The 20518-nt window shown below is 43.4% G+C and overlaps 1 protein-coding gene across 2 annotated transcripts; it reads left to right on the top strand.

Annotated features, from left to right (window-relative positions):
* Positions 1-157: 157 nt before the first annotated feature.
* LOC101706010 (HLA class II histocompatibility antigen, DRB1 beta chain-like) lies at positions 158-20336 on the top strand. 2 transcript variants are annotated; one of them, XM_004846870.3, is made up of 6 exons: positions 158-343; positions 10322-10585; positions 12226-12507; positions 18270-18380; positions 18804-18827; positions 19120-20336. In XM_004846870.3, exons 1-6 carry the CDS (start codon positions 163-165, stop codon positions 19131-19133), a joined length of 876 nt encoding a protein of 291 aa, XP_004846927.2. In that variant the 5' UTR covers positions 158-162; the 3' UTR covers positions 19134-20336. The 2 variants fall into 2 exon arrangements, with proteins under 2 accessions (XP_004846927.2, XP_021115714.2); XM_021260055.2 differs by lacking the exons at positions 18270-18380; positions 18804-18827; positions 19120-20336 and adding an exon at positions 14602-14983 and having other exon boundaries at positions 159-343.
* Positions 20337-20518: the final 182 nt, after the last annotated feature.

Raw genomic sequence — 20518 nt, 5'->3', positions numbered from 1 at the left:
TTTTAATGAAAGATACTGAAAGTTTCAGAAAAGGATCTTCATACTGAATCTCTGACCACCAACTAATGATGCCATACATCTCTGATGCTGATTGGTTCTTCAACACTGAAATTACCCCACCCAGCACCACATGCTTGAGCATCTTGCTTCTCAGTATATGGGATGGGGGCCAGGAAGGATCATAGCACTCACTGTGTGAGATTTGTCTGCTCCTCTCTGACCCAGTTCTCTCTTGTTTCCAGCATGGCGTATCTGTGGCTCCCCAGAGGCTCCGGTGTGACAGCTCTGACAGTGACACTGATGGTGCTGAGCCCTCCTGTGACTTTGGTCAGGGACACCCGACGTAAGTGCACTGCTCAGGTGCTGAGCTACTATGTGTGGGTGGGGAAGGAAGGGAGTTCATTTGCTCACTTTGTCCAGGCCAAGTCCCTTACAAAACTGTGATTTTTTTTCCCTGTGACCACTTATTCTTTCCATATGAATCTCAAATTATTTCTACAAGGAGCCCTGATTCTCATCCTTTCCATAAGAGCTCCATTTGGGCCCCCCATGGAGTCCATTTCTTCCCTACTCTCCTCCCAAGAAACCTCCCTAGCCTTACATCAGATTCTCTCAGAGTTTGAAAGGACTGAACCTAACAGTAAGTGCTAAGATAATTTCCTATTCAGCACTTGCCTTTACCCTGTGGAGTTATGCCAGGAAAAGGAAAAGTTTTTCTGGAAATTATATGTGGAGTCAAAGGGAACTGCAAGAATCCCTCCTGGAAGAACCTCTGACGTGGCTGCCTTATAACATGTAAGGATGTACCAAGAGACATCTTTCATTATCTTCTCTTTTCCCCTGAACTCTACTGTTTATGAAGCCCATGCCCGTGTGCTGGAGGTGCTCTGATGAAGCTGGGGTTAGGGCACTCTCTTTCTCCCGTGGAAAGTACCCTGCACATGACGCAGAGCAGTAAATGCTCAAAATAACCTTACAGATAAGGAGCACCTGTGGGCTGTTCTTTGGTTCCTGAAACCATCTTCTGAAAACCCAGCATGGGTTAGTTATCGTTATGACCCTCATTTGAACCTTTCTATCCCGTCAGCTTACCCTACACCTCGCACATCTCTAGCTTGAGCCTATTAGAACAGATTCACAAGTGGGAGTAAAGCATGTGAAATTCTTCTGTAAATTACAAGTAGTTAAAACCAGCCATTTCATAAGGTTCAAAGTATGTACCCTTAGCAGGGGTACAGAGAGATTGTAAAGGTTAACATCTTATGAAACTGAAATCCAATAAACGAGGAAGTTTGGTCTATTTGAGTCTTTTCCCACATTTCATAGATTTCTTCATCGTTCCTTCTGTTTTCCTTAATTAGCTATGTAAGTTTTCCTCCACTTACATCTTTTCCCTAATTCTTTCCCCCAGATATGTGTTGATTTTAAGTTTCTTTTATGCAGTCCAATGCTGAGGGGTTTAAAGCTGCACATGCTTAATTGTTGGATCATCTCATAGAGGAAAGAAAGAGGGGAGAGAGAGAGAGAGAGAGAGAGAGAGAGAGAGAGAGAGAGAGAGACTGGATTTTATAACAAGCCCATATACACAAATGAGCCTACTTCTATTATAAAGACATTAATCCACTTATGAGGACGGGACCCTCATGACCACAGCATCTCTTAAATGTTCCACCTCTAAACACTGTTGCACTGGAGTTTACAAGCCATGCACTTTGGGGGACACATTCACCCCTCAACGTTCTGTCCCTAGCCCCTCAAATTGGTATTTTTCTCATACAAAACAACTCATTCCATATCAACAGCCTCCAAAGATTAAGCTTTGAAAGCATCAAGTGAAAACTCCAAAGATCAGAGTTTCATCTAAATCAGATACAAGCAAGACTCAGGCTGTGGCAAATTTCCGTCCAGCTGTGAGACTCTGAAATGAAACAGTTTTCAACTTCCAAAATACAATGGTGGGAGACGTACAGGGCAGAGATTCCCACTGTAAATCGGAGACGTCAACAAGATGAAAGGGTTACCTGATGCCAATTACTTCCAAAACCCGATGGGGAAATTCTTAAAGCTGGAAAACAGCCCTCTTTGACTCCAAGCATCTCATTCTACAGGGCTTCGGGTAGCTCTGTCCCTATGGACTGCTGAGCTCAGTCCACACAGCAGCTTTCAAATTAGCACCTAAGCTTTCCAAGGCTGGAGTTGCATGTTTGGGCCTCTATACTTCTGTGGTCTCAGGGGATGGCCCACTGCCAATAGTCCACTGGACACTGCCTTAATGGGGACTCTGTGGTGGCCTCTGTCATATGGTTCCTCTCACCATTGCCTTGGTAGTCACCCTGGAGTGGCTCTGGCTCTGTAACAAGTCTCTTCATGGACCCCCAGGCCAGGCAATGCATCCTTTGAAATCCGGGTGGAGACCACCATGATTCTATAGCTCTTGTTTTCTGTGCACCTGAAAAATTAGCACAACACTGAGGACACCAAGATTTACAGCTAACATATTCTGGCATGTTGGTTTGAATCATAAATTGACCCACTACTTGAGCCATGAATGATAGGGGTACAGAATTCTCAGAGCAGAATCCCAAGGCAGCACAAGGCAGTAAATGCTGAGATCCCACCGGCACTTCTCCGGGAACCTCATCTTCCATAGCCTCAGGGCCACTCCTCCACTGAATGATAGAACCTGGCTGTCATCTGTCTGTATTAATTTCTTTAGCAAACAAAGACTTGGCCATACCATTTCCTTCTCTTCTGAAGATTATTTTTTACATAGCTATGCTGAGAATTTTCCAAATATTGACATTTTTCCTCCTTTTTGATCATAAATTCTGTCTTCACTTATTTTACTGTAAGAAGCCAAAGAAATCCTTTTGAGAACTTGGGGATACTATTGCTTAGATATTATTTCTGCAACAAAGCTTAGTTTACTGCTTTTAAGATCTGCCTTCCACAACTCATAAACCATGAACACTATTCCATTAAGCTCTTTGAAACTGTATAATATGGATGAATTGGACTCCAGTTTCCAATGTCTTGTTCTTCATTTCTACCTGAGACCTCATCATGATTGCCTTTACTTTGCATATTTCTACCAGTGTTCTAGTAAGAGCTGCTTTAGTAATTCTTGTCAACTAAAATGCACTAAGTGTTCAAGAAAGAAAGGGCTTTATTTTAATGAAACAAAATGGTTAGCAAACTCAGGAGTTACGGACTTCATTATAAAACAAAAGTGCACTCAAAAGGAACAGAGAAGAAATAGCTTTCAGACAGGCTTTCCCACCTGTGTCGTGTCTTCATCCCGGTGTGCTTTATGCAAAAGAGGGGTGCAACTCTGTCTGTCTCTGCTTGGTGATATTCACATCTCTTTGTAAGTCACAGTTCATTGGTCAGGTGCAGGAAGCAAACTGTGACTTTCTGGAGGATGTTCACTTTAGCAATCAAAACAAGACTGTGCAACAGCCACAAAGTTTGGTCCATGATTCCCCCGGGAACACTGGCTAGGTGCATGAGGGCAAGTCAGCAAATGGCAGCCAGATTTCATCCTGAATTTCACCTCAATTAGCCAGCTGGGATTCTTCTTGGAGATTCAGCTTTTCTTAAATTTAACATTTCCCACTTTTGATCAAAACCTGTTGTCAGACAGCATTGATGATTGAGTAAAGTCACTATGTGCCACCGTGGTACCACAGTGGTTGGTTATCTGATGTGGGTGCGTCCTGTCTCCCATCTGGATTCTTGCGGCTGGGAAATTGAGAACTGGAGCCATTTCCTAATGAGGGGCACCCACATAGCTGTTAAATATAAAGTAAAGCCTCGTAGGTAAGTCGGTTCCATTCCCTATGACAAGTGATTCCGGAGGATTGAGGTGCTGAGTTAATGTGGTGCTAGCAGTGTCTCCTGTAAACATCTGCTAAAACAGTCTAGAAAGATCTTAAGTAGGAGTCAAATGTTTAGGCCTAATATGAGGAAGATCGCTAAAAACTGTAGAGCAGAAGTCAATAGGGAGCCATTTCCAGGGGGACATGAGCTTAAAATATCTGAGAACTGGAAGTTTCATCAGCCATGAGGACCTTTTGAAGGTGTTCTTTTTAGGAACTTAGCCAATTATAAGGTTTGAAACTTTCCGCATCACCCTGTCTAGGTGCATTTATCCCAGTTCTACATCAGCTAGTCAAAACAGCACAGGCATCATACTGTGCAACAAGGAGGTAACCCAACGGATTAGGGTCACCCAGGCCTACTTAGGTAAGGGAATCTGAAGGTCCTGCTGGGGCCCTCGTGGACTGGGCATCAGAACAAGCAGTCCTACTGACAGCACTGGAAAGGCTTCTGAGCATACTGCATACATTCTAAGAGGTGCCAACTCTTAGCCAGTGTCCTAATAGTTCTGTGTACTCTTTCTAACCCAAGCACCTGGACCAAATCTACCTGGTAGATCACAACCTCGCTACTTACATACAGATATATTACCCTTATTCAAAACTCAGGTGCCATCCTCACAGTCTGAGGGCTTGTCACCAGGGTCATCTTCTATAATAAGGTAAGCCCTTTTTTCCCTGAGTGAAGGGAAGCTCTCTTACAATGACTTTAAATGTTATGAATGGGGTTGTGAATTATCCTCAAAGGCAAGTTCCTCCAATCCTCCAGTTTTTAAGGCACTTATACAATAGGCCAATATCATTTTTGTTCAGATTTTGTTCAGGTTTTGTTCAGAGGGTCAGGGACTACTGGGTGCTGGGAAAATGACTATGTTATTAACAATTCTGAGACCCTATGGGAGTCTCCCTTCTTTTCTGCTAGTTTGTGGACAGGCAGAATGGGAGTATCACAAGAGCTGGTGCAGGAAACAACCATTTTCTCATGTACAAAGTTACTCACTGTGGGTTGTATGCCAGCCAAGGCCTCAGGGCTCCTGGGTGTTGCTAGAGAGAAGCTTGTTACGATCCACCTAGATTTTAATTGGAGATTTTGAAAAATATGATCATATCAGTATTGGGATGAACCCGAAGCTTTGGGTCATTCTAGAGGGGTGGAGAGGCTAGGGATATGAGGTTACAGGGTGAGGGCGGGCTGGGTGGGGCAGCTCCGTAAGACCAGAGCTGGCAGGATTGATTCTAGTGTCATTTCCAAGAGACATGGGTTTGATATGCTTTCCGAAAGATGTCTCCCCAAAAGATGTATAGGTACTGACATCATAGTGACTGAGAAACAGTAACTTCACAAAAGAGGCTGACTTGGAAAGAAATGGGTAGGGATTTGAGAACTCCCCTAAGTTGCTTAGCACTCTGAAGATCTCGATAAAATCAGAACCCTGGAGAGGAAACTATTGAAATTCTGTCAGGGTGAAGGATAGACATGTGGCTTCAAAGTTAACCAGAGCACTGAATAATTTGTTCCCAGTCTTACAGCTAATTCGCCCAATTGGTTTTAAGTGGGGGAAATGTCCCCAGACCAATTCAGGCTAGCTTGGATGGAGAAGGGGAGGTAACTTTGTTACAGTTTGATGGCAGCTTGCGTTTGTATGAAGACAGCCCATTTTGCAATGGCCTGTGTGCGCGGAAAAGGCAGCCTTCTGACCTGAGCTGCAGGGGTGGTTGGATGACCCTCTTTACTGGTCAACGGGAGGACTTTAGTTTGACGGTTTTCCCCTGGGAACGTAAGGCTCTGGGAACTGTAGGTTCTTGCCCTTTTTCTATGGTGCTGGACAGCTGGTTAGCTAGGGAAGCTATTTCACAGGACATTTTGTTGCCCGGTGGAGATTGTGTCGTTCACATAGGTTGCTGAGAGTGGAAATGGCAACCACAAAGATCAAGTTAAAGTAGTTTTGTTGAAAGGCTTGTTCAAATCCATCCAAGTGGTTGAGGATTGACTCATCCTTTTGGGTGTGCAATCTTGGACAGCTTTCCAGGTCATCTTCTGAGGAAAAAATCAGAAAAGTGGCCCTTCTAGGCTAGCTGCCCTTCACTGATTTACCAAATCCTAATCTGGAAGCTGGTTTAAAATCCCCAAGGGTGTTTCCAATTCAGCAGTTAACATCCATGCCTGGGCCAGCACATTCCCCACAAGCATGTGGTTAAATTGGAAAGATCTCAAAATCTAGCTTGGTAGGCACTAATGATCAGGATAAATTGTTGTTGGAAGTGAATGGATTGGTTTTAGGCTTTTCAGAATCTTTGATACTGGTTAAACATTCTGATTTGGTCTAAAAAGTTAAGTAACATGTCTGTTTCCATTTCCTGTCTTTTAGATGTTAAAGGGAGCTGCTAGGGAAAGAACCTAGGGACAGCAGCAGGGGAGCTGGGGCAGGAGAAGGGGAGATCTGAGAGTAGGAAGCGGGAAAGAGGGAAGTGGAGGGGAGGCAGATGAAAGGTGAGGAGAAACAGTAGCAGCAGCATTTGCAAGAGGATCCATGATTTTCGATTTATGTGAATTGCTATTGCCTTTTCTAGTTAGTAATATAAAGCCACTCCTTTAGTTTGTAATTATTCACTTTGAGAGATGTAATAATAGATTTTTAAGCCCATTTGGACATTTCAAAATACTAAATGAAGAACGCCTTGTACTGCCTCTGAGAGGCTCCCTGGGGACGGCGATCGCTGACAGAATGATGACCTAGACTAACAGCGCTAACACAGCAGCAACATGAGACGTGACTTGGGACAGCAACTTCTGTTCTGTTTATTAATTTCTCATCTGTCACAAAGCAGAGAATTTACAAATAATAAGAAAGGCCTTGTCGGATCCAGAATTCACACCTCCTGCCATCCTTTCTCCAGGGCTAAGTCTGGAGATCTGCCAACATCCTGTAAATGGTCTGTCCACCTGAAGACCCATGTTCTCGGTGTCTCCCTGCTGTGGGGACCTGGCCATAAACCTACAAGTCCTGGCCAAGCCTGCTAAACCAATGACTACTGGGAACTTGGAAGAATATAACGCAGTAGAGGCCACTGAGTAGACATGAAAGAGTGGTGAAGACAAAAGGATCCACCTTCCTTGGCTCCTGTCCAGTGACTGTGCTTGGCGCTGGAACTGGTCCTGTTGGCCACTTTCATGGACCTGGGGGACCCAGATCATAGCTTCCCTAAGTCCCAAGAGGAAGGAACAAGTCGGGCCAGGGCTTTTGGTACCAGCAACTATGGCTCCCAGTCCACAGGCTCTGGAGGAAATGTCCCTAGGACCCTGTGTTAGTTACTTTTCTCCCCTTGCTGAGCCAAAATACCAGACACTCAAAGTTAAAGGGGAGAGGGTTTATTTAGATCACAGTTTGTTGAGGTTTCAGTCTATAATCAGCTGGCTCCAAGGCAGGGTGGCACATGGCAGAGGAGGTTGCAGAGGAGAAACAGTTCATGGCGCCCACACAGTAGCAAAAGCAACGAGGGGCCCTTAACAGTGTCTTTCTGCCCCTTTTATCTTATCCAGACTACCAGGAATAGGGCAGTGCCAAGCCAGTCAGCCCATCAGTGGACACCCTTCATCCCAGCATCACATGCTCTAGATCCAACCACCTCTCAAACACCCTCTATGACCACATGAGGCTTTGGGGGAACATCTAGACGCAAGCTATAACAGTCCTCCAGGGAACGTGCAAGTGCATTTGGGACTATGGGACTGGCATCCATGCTCCTGGAATTGTAGGACATGGATGATCTACATTTTTTATGTCATCCTCCTTTAATTTGTTTAGTTTTTTTCTGATAAACTTGTATCATATATTGAAATATATATGATCCTTTTTCCATTCATAAGATGATATTTTACATGTGCTTCCTCTGCTAGTCCATTTACAAACACGGACACAGTCCCAAGTCTGAGCCAAATATTTGTAAAGGATTCTTAGTTCTCCTTAAACTGCAGTAAGGATAGAGTTTAAAAATTCTATATACCTGCTTTTTATGGGACAAGATTCTTAGTTCACAAGATTTCAGCCCAGATGCCATATGAATGACATTAAAAGCCAAAACTTCGTCTTTTGCAAGCAGTTCAGGAGTATGGTGTGGGGAGCATTTGTACAGGAACAATAAAATTATAGATTTTCCTGAGAGCTCAGCTTGCTTGTAATGAATTTAAGACAATGAGTCAAAGTGGCTACTGAACCTGTTAAAAACACATCTCTGATTGTTCATATTTTCTTTTTAAAAAAATAATTCACAAGTGAAATACACCTTGCAGACATGCTGGATTTTGACTTTGTCCAGTTACTGCTGCTCTTGCTTGTAGCGAGCATTATCATACCCAAGAAGAGTAAAACTTTGTTTAGAATCTGTAAGGGTTTTGAAAATAGCTTTGCTTCTTATTAGATATTATGAACATTTTTAGAAATCGGATCCCAGTCTGGGCTTTTTCTCAGCTAGATAAATTTGTTCAGAACCAAGGTCTTCATTAGATGGTGTATTGGTGAAGTTTTCTATGTAACTCTCAGCTCCTTCACAATTACCTGTGGCTTTTCTCACCACTGATATTTCAGGTGGTTTTCACCAGTGGTGCTTTAGCCCAGAACAGTTTTGCTGTTGAGCTGTTCCACAGCTCACTGCCAGCTCCCACAAACAGACCTCGGGCAAATTGTCTGCTTCAAAATGTCACAGAACAGAGGTTGAACACATTGCTTTGCATTGTGCTGCTTCCAAAATTCTAGATTCGTGTGTTTCATAAACACTTGCCTTGCAGTTCAGTTCCCTGTGGTTTATTTTAGCTTTTCTCACTACAAAACAAACCAATTAGGACAGCTGCATAAATTCTCCATCTTCTTGTTGAATTCATTCTGTCAAGGCAAGTTCAAGATCTTTGTTTTTGGCTATTCTACTTTATGCAATGTTTTTCAATATTTCATGAGTTCTTGGTCCCCACCATTTCTGTTAAGTTTCAGCAACTTGCCTTTGCAAGTCATAAATAGTGGTGACTACCACCAATATTTTTCAAACTCCTGCAGTTATTCTGTACTATTGATCACATCAGATGCTTGAATTTATTTGTCTCACTTTAACCACTTATTTTAAACCTCTTTTTAAACATTTTGTGGTTCAATTAAATATAAGAACAAAAGTAAATATATACATATGGTAGGTGTATGGACAGGTATGTATATGAGCTGTAAGTACATGTTTCCATATATTGAAAATACAGAGGCACACGTGATTTACTGACCCATAAAGGCATATCTTTACCTTTACTCCTTCAGTCAGATTTGACAAATGGAAAAGGAGAGGGATCTTTCTCAAATGGGAAGGAGATCAAGGAAGGAGAGAGGGGTCAGGGAGGGTAGGGGAAAAAATAGAAAGATGTAGCCAGAATGGAAGTGTGGGGAAGGGGGCCTAAAAAGAATTCATGTGTGTTTCGTATACGTGCCATGCCTCACAATGAATGTAATCATTATATAATGCCAACAGATACTAACAATATAAAATTTTTTTAAATATATGGCTTTGGATTTGGAAAGTCAGATAAAAGATTTTGGATCAGTGCTATGATCATGATTTTAATCCTTCAACCTCTCAGTGGTCTTCCAGTACTTACTGTAAATCCAAACTCCCGATAATAACAAGACTTTTAAGTATCCAGTTGTCCATGGCTTCTTCAGTCTCATCTTCTACCCTCTTCCCCTCATTTGGTGTTTCAGTCCCCTGTTGTCTTTTTTTTTTTTTTTTAAGAAATTCATCAATTCGTCAAGCTTTTGCACATGGTACTACCTTACCTGACATGTTTCCCCCCTTTCCCCAAAGGTGCCTGCGACACACCCTTCCTCCACCTCAGGCTGACTGAACGTCTGTGACACGTCGTAAATGTCACTCCTCAGAGTCCTTCTCTGGCGCCTCCCGTCACTTAGATCTTCCTCTGTTCACTCCACACTTGCCTTCTGACCCATCTTACTCCCGCGTAACTTCTTGTATGTTTGTCTTCCACTAATTAAATCGCCAGGAGAGGAGGGGAGATGTTTGCTTCTCAGTCTTTGGCAGCACAGGCCTGTCTCGGGGGCAACATAGAGCAATCTCAGAGGGAAGGCGGTGGACCTGTGTGAGGGAGGACAGGGCAAAGCACTGTTGCCTGGGAGGCGGAACAGAAAGTCTTTCAGGTGGAGCTTTCCTGGAGGAGGGCAGGATGAGGGGCAGCCAGCTTTGGCCTGTTGGCGTCTGATCCAGCCCGGAGAAGGAGCGGGGCCAGGAGGGTGCCGCATCGGAAGGGTTTCTGGTAGTTGCAGGGAGAGCACTGCATCCAGAGCCAGTCAGACGTGTCCCCGGCTTTCCCCATGTGCCCAGTGCCCTCGCCGCGGGTGTCACAGTCGCTCTCCTCGCAGGGCCGCCTGTGACCGTCCTTCCTGTCCCCACAGGGCGTTTCTTGGGGCAGATGAAGGGTGAGTGCCGTTATGTCAACGGGACGCAGCAGGTGCGGTTCCTGAACAGATACATCTACAACCAGGAGGTGTTCGTGCGCTTCGACAGCGAGGTGGGCAAGTTCCAGGCGGTGACCGAGCTGGGGCGGCCCATCGCGGAGGACCTGAACAGCCAGAAGGACGTCCTGGACAATTACCGGGCCGGGGTGGACAGGTGCAGAAACAACTACGACCTGGTCAGGCTCCTGTCAGGGCGGTCAGGTGAGCGGGGCTGGGGGCGGCCGGGGTCGGGAGGTCGTGAGTGTGAGTGAGTGTGTGAAGCCCTGAGTCACTGCTGACCTTGCCGGGGCTTCTCTGAGGTCAGAATTGCCTGCTATTGCTTTTCATTTGCTTTCTTAGTATGGGTTTGTTACCAACCTGAACTGATGGACAAACTGGTCGTTTAATTGTAACTTCGTTACTTACTATAGTATTACTATTCTTATATAGTGCTCATACTACTTCAATATTGACCCACTCCTTTGTGTAGTTAGGGCAATTTACTTCAAATTACTTCTTCTGTTTTCAGTACTCTCAAATATTCAGTTAAAAATTTTTATTTTTGTATGTTTAATTTCTTGTTTTGGTCTTTTTATTTTTTTAATTTTAATTTTTATTGGTTCTTTGTTTGCTTAATTACTCTTTCTTTGATTTCTAAGTTTCTTGGACATTTTTCACACTTATTGCCCAATAAGAATCATCTCTAAGAATTATCTACTCATGTCTGATATCTCTGGGGTCCTTGTGTTTTCCTCAATGTTTTATGTGGTCTCTATGCAGTAAAAATATAACACTTTGGTGATGTTTGCTTTAGTATTTCCTTCACTTTGTGGTTTATAGTTTGATTCTTTTTATTACTTTCTATGTTAATAATTTAAATTTTTACTTAATGAAAATTTCTGCAAAATTGTCAGTATTAACCAATCAATATTAAGTGTACCATTTTTTTGATATTTTTAAAAAGTATTTTCCCCAGGTTTATCCTTTTTAAAAATATGCATTTATTGAGGTTTTGTCAAGGTTAGTCCCAGGCACTAAGCACACATGCTGGACTCAGCCAGGCCTCACGGGCCCATCAGAAAGAGAAGCAGCTGTAGGATGATAACAATTCTGATAATGATATGTTTAGTTAAAAAGGGTCATCAACAAAATGGAAACACAGAAACTTTTTGAAGAATGGCTTTCCTTACTCCTTTCCCTCTTCTCAGGACTCAAGATTTCCCTGGGACTCAGTTCTCGGCCCTAGAGAGTCACCTGTCTGACCATTCTTCCCAGGGTGGGCCTCTTCTGAGGCATTTTAGGGCATAGTCCATTGAGGTAGTGCGCTCAGCATCCAGCCATTCACACTGCTTTGAGTCAGAATTTTCCTCAAAGCATAATTAATATATATAACATATATCGAAGGCTAAGTTCCAGTCATTGCATATATTTTAGGTACAGTAACCTCATAAATCTGTATCATTATTCTCCTTAGAGGTGAGAAAGTGGAAATAAAAAGAAATGTAATTCACTGTGATCAACCAAAAAGAGGCAGATCCAGGATTTCAACTCAAGTAGTCCAGAAATCATGCTGCTAATTAATATGCTATGTTTTCAAAAATTTGTAAATATTTCAATTCAAAAATGAATAATTTTTTTCAAAATATAAACAAAACTAAACATAATTTGCTTCCACGTCTCTCAGATCCAGAAGGTCCCTAATATAAGGGTTCAAGTCAAGAATCAAGACACCATTAGGTCTTGTGGCCAGCTGAGAGGGGACTGTTATACCTGACCTGGGAACAGATGGAGGCAAAAAGGCATCCAGCCAAGACGGATTACTCCAACTTCCTGACTAATTCTTTCTGCCTTTTCTTCTCTAGTTGCGCCCAGCATGACTGTGTACCCCACAAAGACCCAGCCCCTGCAGCATCACAACCTCCTGGTCTGCTCTGTGAGTGGCTTCTACCCAGGCCACATTGAAGTCAGATGGTTCCGGAATGGCCAGGAGGAGGAGGCCGGGGTGGTGTCCACAGGCCTGATCCAGAACGGGGACTGGACCTTCCAGACCCTGGTCATGCTGGAAACAGTTCCTCAGAGTGGAGAGGTGTATGCCTGCCAGGTGGAGCACCCGAGCTGGAGCAGCCCTGTCACCGTGGAGTGGAGTGAGTGGGAACCCTACACCTTATAAATGCCCAACCCACCTAAATGGTCTTTCCTCATCTCTGAGTGTCAGATTTCTCTTTTCCCTACACCATTATTTTGTTTGCTCCAAGTTCTCCTCTCTTTCTGCACAAATCACTGGGATAGCCCTGTGATAGTTTCTACAGGAACTTATATGCCTGGTGAAATCAGTTATACCTCCTAGGCAAAAGAGAAGCTGTCCTTATTTTGAACCTTCCTCTAATATCAGAAGTGAAGATCACTGTATATATTTAGCTTGGCACGATCACAAACATCTGAAATGGTAATCAGTGTGATTGCCCCAGTACAACTCCTCGTTTTGCCTGCATAGTTTTCTAGCAGACTGTAAATATACAAAATTATTGGACTAGTATGTAGAATTTTACACCTGGACCATGAAGCCAAGGAAGTGCCTGACTCTTCAATATTAGCTTAAGATAAACCATGCACAATACATCTTAGATGAAGGCACTTTTGGCCTAACCTTCCGATCCAGATCATAGGAATCTTCCACTAATAGTTTGTAGTCTGTTCAATTCTAGATCTGTTTACCTGTCTTTCTTCTGTGGCAAGGAGCCTTGGGGCCAGTCCTCACACACTGAGGCTTATTGTTCTAGAATAATTGGCGAGACAGTCAGGAGATCAAGGCAATGAGTAAAGGAAGTAAGCATTCATAAAGGACATCCTGGGTTAGCCATCTAATTCAATGTGGGTAGGAGTGGCCCTTATAGTACATGTTTTCAGTCTACTATGCAACCACAGTAACACTCCAAAATAGCTGTTGATTTAGTAGTAGCTGCTTGCTGAATACCATTTATCCCACTGTGGGGAAAAAAGGGAGTGTCTTGCTGGTGCAACGGGATGACTAGTGCCATGAGCAAGTCAAATGTTCTCCAACGACCAACTGGCTTCAGAAGAGAGAAGAAAGAGACTAAGAGATACGGCTCAAAAGAGACATGCGTCTCTCATTCAGCCTCCTGTTAGCTTCTCACCTGGCTGAGAAAATGGCAAGCTTAGAGGACAAGTCTGAAATCCCAGCTTGCTGTATTTCGTGATTAGCTGCAGGGGAGGGCAGAGAAGTGGAAGAAGAAGTAATGCAAGCTATTTTTTCTTTTGCTTATTTATTTATTTATTTTAATCGGTACCTGTTCATAGAGCCTAATGATTACACTCGTTGCGGGGAGTTGGAGTATGTGCATGACATTTCTTAATTCTTCCCTGCACCTCTTGGCCCCTTCTCTCATATACAATGGCAGTGGGAGCTCTTTAGACCTCTGAATACCTGTAGAGAGAAAGATGGGGAATAAAAGAAAGAGACAGAAACAATATTCAGTGTGCAAGGGGGGACTGGGAGGAATCTATCTGTAGTGGATAGGCTTCCATGAACTCCAGGTGGAGCTGCTTTTATTATTCAGAAACAGGTGCAGGGGAGTGGGTGTCCCTGTTCCAGGAATAGTGATAGGGACCAAGTTTAGCATCTCAAAGGGAAAGTTAATGTCCTTCCCCACACCAGGATGCCTGCATAATTTATTGTCCCCAGTAGAAGTTATCTTGCCTTAGGAGTGCTATGATTATGCCTTTCCACATAGCCAGGAAGTCTGCAATCTTATACATACTTCACTGTCCCTGAGGCAGGTCAACCCCGACCTTGGGCCTGTGGGGCCTGTACTCTGTCCCCTCACCAACTATGCATATCATGGATTGTCCCCAACACAGTGGTACCTCAGTTCATGAACTTCATTTGTTGTACAATTTTGGAAAAGATGGCCACATTTGTGTCTGGGTGGGAAAGTGGCTGTGGTCATGTTTACCACCCAGTTCGGAGTTTACAAACGAAAACAAAATTTTTGCAAAGCATTTATGGACTGCGGTACCACTGTTTGTACATGTTTGCAGGACTTGTGATGATGATCACACTCCTCACAGGGACTTGGTGCATATACGCAGCACTTCACAGCCCCACCTTTTAAATCTTATTTCCCTCCTCTCCCTCACTCCTCCCTCCATCTCTCAATTCTTTTCTCATATGCCAAAGATGCATCTCACTATGTCCTATTGTGTATCTTTTATTTCAGATGCAAGCTGTTATCTCTCAATTAGAACAGGCTTCAAAGGCTTGAAATTCCTAAGAGTAGGGAAGTGAAGAAGAACTTGAGACTGAAGTAGTAGAGGATGTCCTCTCTACCTGGGAACCTTGCTTGTTTATCTATTAACACAATACTTGAATGTGATCACAAAGTGTGGTAGGAAAAAATGATGAATAATCTAAGAAAGAAAAGAAATAAATGGCTGGTTAAATTAGCTGGAAAGCAGATGTGATGATTTGTTTCATATTAGAATCCTTAAGCAAAAAGAGAGGTAAATAATCTGACACAATGCTGGTCACCCTATGGAAGGAACTTCTGCCTAAACACTTTCCATCTGCTTCTCTTTGAGAAAAGCATTCCTTGGCATTTCCAGCTATGGGTATGGATTCCTCCACTTCTCCTGATTAGGAGTGGTGCCACATTCACCCCAGAAAAAGGGGTATAAGGGAAGACCAGAGGCTCATTGAAAATCACTCTCTACTTGTCCACTGACCATGGCAAATGCTGTCATTCTTGTAGATGTGACTACTTGTAGATATGTAAACTGATCCATGGCAAACCAGAGTATTTTCTGGAGCCCCAGCAGTTGTTTATGGATATGGGGGTAAGATGCCTAGATGAAGACAAATATTTTTTGAATCTAAAAGTAGGGAGATTGAGCCCTGATCCATATATGGTACTAATCGTTCCATTCTCTGAGAACATTCTGGGATCGGGCATTTCACCAGAAAAGACATTATAGACCTCTGTGGGGCAATTTAAACCCAAGGTTTTGGTAGTAAAGATAGTGTTGAGGAGGAAGCAAACTGAGACCCTGGCAGCCTTCCTCTCCCCAGAAGAATAATAAATACCAGACAGTATAACCTTCTAGGTGAACATCCTGAGATTGGAGACACCACAAAAGAATTAGAATGGGCTGGGTCTTTATGATCTGCTCACAGTGCCTTCTGTACCCATGTCTGGGCAGTGAAAAAGCTGGATGGATCTTGAAGAATGATTCCAGACTCACTCAGTCAGCTTATTTTCACTTGGGAGGAAAGGCACTGGATATTGTTTTTGATATCACCGAAGGTTTCATTATTTGGATGATATGATAACTGGAAAAGATTACTCTGTGATAAGACACAGTAGAATGTATATTCGCCTATGCATGAGAGGAAGAGTTATCATCTCCAACAAGATTCAAGGTTCTGGTAGTGGTGTGGTAGAACATGATCCAATTGATTGCAGGCACAATGCAAGACAAAAAGCAAACAAACAGTTTACTTGTTTCCTGTACGGTGAAGAATGTGTAGGCTTTTGTAGAGCTCTTGGTTATTGGTGGGGTTTTATTTCTTATGTAGCTCAGTGCTTATGCCCACTATATTGGCTTATCAAGAAGGGAACAAAAATGGGAGGGGAGTGTTCCCCATAGAAAGCATTTGAAAAAACAAGTATTTTGATATATCAGGTGCAGGCTCTGGGAACCCCTGTGCCAATAGTGCCAATACAGTTAGATGTCACTAGTACAGCACACAGTATGAGTTGGACTCTCTAGCAAGAACAAGGTCAAGTTTTAGGTCACCATTCTGGAGGGAGCCAGAACCTTATTTCCTCTTTTAGAACAGCAGTTTCTAGCAGGGCCCTCCTACAGTCAGAGCCCCTGACCAAGACTTCATTGGCCATTGTGTGAACTGGCCAACCTCTGCAGTGGGCAGATGGCCTATTTCACTGGCCTCAGCCTGGTATAGTGCAGCCCTTACTCTCAGTAAGTGACACGATGTATGCATTTACATTAATTCAAGGTCTTCTCCAATAGCTTATTAACTCCCAGGGTCCCAGTAAGTGTTGGGCCCAGTTACCTATAAAATTACCTCAGTACTTAACCTCTGTTACACAACATGGCGGCAGCCGCTGGTGGCCGGCCCTGTGCCCACAATCTCACAAGTGCATGAGGGGGTGGCCTGCATACCAGGGAATGCCTGGTATACAGATGGGTTCAGCAGAGGACCTGTGTCTGGACCAATGATGCAGTGCAACCTATTAAGATTTTGTCTGGTTTGAAGCAGGAGAAAATCCGATCAGCCAAGGAGCAGAATGAGGACAAAAGCTTTTAGTAGGTTTTGTTCACAGCAAATTTTGTCCCTGTTGATCTTGTTGGCATATGAGCCTGTGGTTATGGGTGATGCCCTCAGTGGGCTAAAGAATTCTTCTGTGTTCTGCAGTCAGCCTCCTGGTCTGGTGGGTCATTTCATCATCAGTTTTAGGAACTGCTTACGGATCCCATCCTGCTGGCCAGCATGAGCGGCACGCTCCATCACACTAGCCACTAGTGGCTGCACTGTCCTGTCTAATAGAGATGAGGCCACCGATACTCTTTACGGGTAGTGTAGATTTACCTTTAAAGGTCCCCACAAAGCAGTTATTTTCCACTCATAACTGCAGTTTCGGTCTTTTGCTGGCTTTACTGTTTTCCCTGGGATCTGTGCAGATATTGAGACAAACTGTTATGTGTGCACCTGATATCAGACACCTCGTGTCACATGTAAAACACCCAAATCAAAGCCTTGTCTGATCCTGTCCCTCTTGTAGGACACACACTAAGCTGTTAGGTTCCTGGGGCTCCGGGTGAAGAACCTGATGGTTACTATCACGCACATAATAGTTCCCTGTCTCTTTTTGTGCAGTGTTGCTGTGAACCCTGCTTACAAACCAGAAAAATGGCCTCACAGCATGCTGCCCACACAGCACTAATACGCATCACAGACTCAGAGCATGTTTCAGAAGAGGGGCTGCATGAGATTGTAAAAGCCACTTATAAGAGATGGAATGTATGGATTTAGCCTGACTCAACTAAGCCAAGCTGAGCTATTACCACCAAGATGATCCTAGAGCAACCCTAGTTGGGCTTTTTCTGCATAATTTCTCAGAAAACCACTGGAGTAGTATGTGGAGCTTTACAACTGGGCTCTGGTGCTGTAAAGGTGCCTAACTCTTTGATACTATCTTAACATAAACCAGGTACATTTTGGCTTAGATGAAGTCACATTTGGTCCTAACTGATGCATAGACCCCTCTTTTTAACCCAAATTGCAGAGATCTACTTGATCATGCTGCTGCCAAGGACCACACTTCTGTCACTGAGTCCCACAGTAAACTGCACTCTGTGCCATCCTAGGCCCGGCTGCCTCTCTTTCACTGGGCATGCTGGAACCAGTCCTCATACAGCAAGGCGGAGCTTTCCAGAATAGGCACCATGTCCTCACTGCTCCAGGCCCTGCCTGTGGATTGAACTTATGTCCCGGATGCTGCTGCTCTAGCCTGTTCAATGATTTGAAAAGAGGATCCATACAGGTCTCCTTGACATGAGAGGAGTCCACTCTTAGCCCTGTCCTTCACCCTAGACAAGCTCTGTAACCTTACTGGACCTCAGGTTCTTTAAAAATCAGGTGATTTAAAAAAATTAGATAGTTCAAGGCTGGTATATTTAAATGAGTTCAAGGCCTAAATGTTGTACCGATTCATTGTGATTTCTACATCGCTCTTTCTAAGAATAAGCAATTCTAACATTCCTAGTGCAGGCACCTTCCTGTGGTGTCAAAGCTCTGAATCTGAGGGTCTCAATGAGAGAAGTTGGACTTAGACCAAAAGTCACTAAACCTGGCGTCTTCTCTCAGGGGCACGGTCTGGATCTGCACTGAATAAGATGCTGAGTGGAGTTGGCGGCTTTGTGCTAGGGCTGCTCTTCCTCGGGGCGGGGCTGTTCATCTACTCCAGGGCTTACGAAGGTAAGGAGCCTGTTGGTAGCTAAGAATTTCTATCTTTCCCCCTATTTTTGGGGAAAGATATAGATTTTTCTCAGATTAGTTATCAGCATATCCATGACTCTGTATTAAGCCTTCCCTTCCCCAGTCGATCTCAAATTCCCTGGAAATACAGAAATCATGTCTATGTTTACTAAAGGTTTATGGCTACAGAGATAAAAGAAAGGGTAATGAGAAACTGAGGTTAATAAAGCAGGAGCCACTGAACCCTGCGTTTGTGGGACAGAGGCTTCCTGGGTCACATGTTCTCAGTCCGTGCTCACCCTGTCCTGGCTGGCGTGCATCGTGTGGTAGAGAAATCTCGGGTGGCAGTCTGGTCCTGGAACACTGTCTTTGGGAGATGAATCTGTGTCCATGCCATTTAAGTATCTTCCTTTCTTTTCCCAGCACACCCTGGACTGCAGCCAACAGGTAATGTCCTTTAACCTTCCCTCAGAGGCGTATTTGCTTTCCTTGCAACAGATGATAGAGGTGACAAAAGCCAAGACAGAAACAGTAGGAAAGACTTGGGGCCAGATTTCTGATCTGGAAGTTTGCACTAAATGCACGTAGTAAGAGGCTGTGCTCTGAAGCAACACTGGCTCTGGAGACTTGAGAATGTATCTCTCTTTTTTCTGCAATGCTATCAAGAGGGGTCCTGAGAAGGGAGAGGGGCCCACATGCAGTTCGGTCTGGAAGCACCACGGTCTTTTGTCCTCTCCAGGCTTCCTGAGCTGACATGAAGGTGACAACACTGAAGGATGAACCAGTGTCGCTATCCCTCGACACTGTGCCAGGCTTCCTGCTTGACTCTCATTCCTCCCCAGAGACCTGGGTCCCCCAGTTCAGTGACCTACAGAACATGTCCTTCCTTATGCTTCCTTGAGCACCGCTGACCTGGAAGCCCCAGTGCAGACTCCAGGACCTTCTCCTCCTTCTCCCCGGCCCCTTTGTGTTCAATCCTTACTGTCTCCTGTGTCTCTGAACTCACTTTGGGCCACATTATATTATTATGTTTTTCTCAAGCAAACATGGAGTGAAAGATCATCTGCATCATATGGTTCTGAGGACAAGAAATAGAAAAGAGAGGATAACATCACAATACAGAAATGATCTTCATTTATGTATAATTCGGTGAGGGGACACATACGTCAAATAGGTTGTTAACCATTCCCCAATGTATTTGTCTATCGAACATCATGCTGTACACCATAAATAATTTTATTTATCAATTTTTACTTGTAATTAAAAATGAGACAAAAAGCTTAAAAAGTCAGTGCCTCAAATCTCAACACTAACTAGTGATCAAAACAAAATAACAGAAGAACTTGATGAGAAGCAAGCTTAAAAAAGCAAGTAAACACTTTTACAATTTTGACTATAATTTCATACCTATAATTGCAAATCTAAATGCATAGACCTTGTCATCGTCCTGTTATAGCAGGTGGATGGCTGCCAGAGAAAGGCATGTGAATTGGTTGATAAGAAGGGTTCTGCTGTTGTGATCCATCTGAGGATTCAGCTGCTTCAAATGTAAATCAAATCAAAAAGCAAATAATCAATTTAGAAGTTTATTTTAGAGGAATAATCATCTGAATATAATTTCTCCACCATTACATACAGCTCCTAAGTGCCCCACCTTGGTTTTCAGCTGTTATTTAAGTTAAAGAAAATATCCAAAAGAAATGGAAACAAATGTCCTACCCCAAGATATGTGTGCAAATGTTAAGAGAAGCATTGGTTACAAGAGCCAAAACAGGAAACAATCCAAATAGCAGCCAAGTAGTAAATTGATAAACAAAACATCCTATACTTATACAATATAATACCATTCGACAATCAAAGGTTCCATATAACTTGTGGTATTTGTTCCTCAAAGATTACAATTACTGAAGTAGATTGAACTTGGGGTTTTATTGTGGAATAAATTTATCTTCTCGATTGCACGTGTAACTCTCCATATTTCATGCCATTTGTTGGTTTTGGGAAATTGTACATTTTAGTAATGACCCATTACTTACAATTTTGTTTTTGTAAAGTTGTTCATTGTACTATTTCTGTTGAAAAATCTGTGGGACAAGAGATATAAACTTTGTTCCACTGGAGTCTCAGAAGGAGATAAA

Source organism: Heterocephalus glaber, unplaced genomic scaffold (assembly GCF_053883595.1).
Source record: "Heterocephalus glaber isolate CG9 unplaced genomic scaffold, H.glaber_assembly_v1.0 deba00001141, whole genome shotgun sequence".
Taxonomy (NCBI): Eukaryota; Metazoa; Chordata; class Mammalia; order Rodentia; family Bathyergidae; genus Heterocephalus; species Heterocephalus glaber.
This window is presented reverse-complemented; position numbering and strand designations above follow the sequence as displayed.

What these genes read in the sequence shown, in the direction of transcription:
- LOC101706010 (XM_004846870.3), top strand. Translation starts at nt 163, where the DNA reads ATGGGGGCCAGGAAGGATCATAGCACTCACTGTGTGAGATTTGTCTGC. An exon ending in TTTGGTCAGGGACACCCGAC is followed by an intron (nt 344 to 10,321) that starts GTAAGTGCACTG and finishes CTGTCCCCACAG; the next exon opens with GGCGTTTCTTGGGGCAGATG. An exon ending in CTACTCCAGGGCTTACGAAG is followed by an intron (nt 18,381 to 18,803) that starts GTAAGGAGCCTG and finishes TTCTTTTCCCAG; the next exon opens with CACACCCTGGACTGCAGCCA.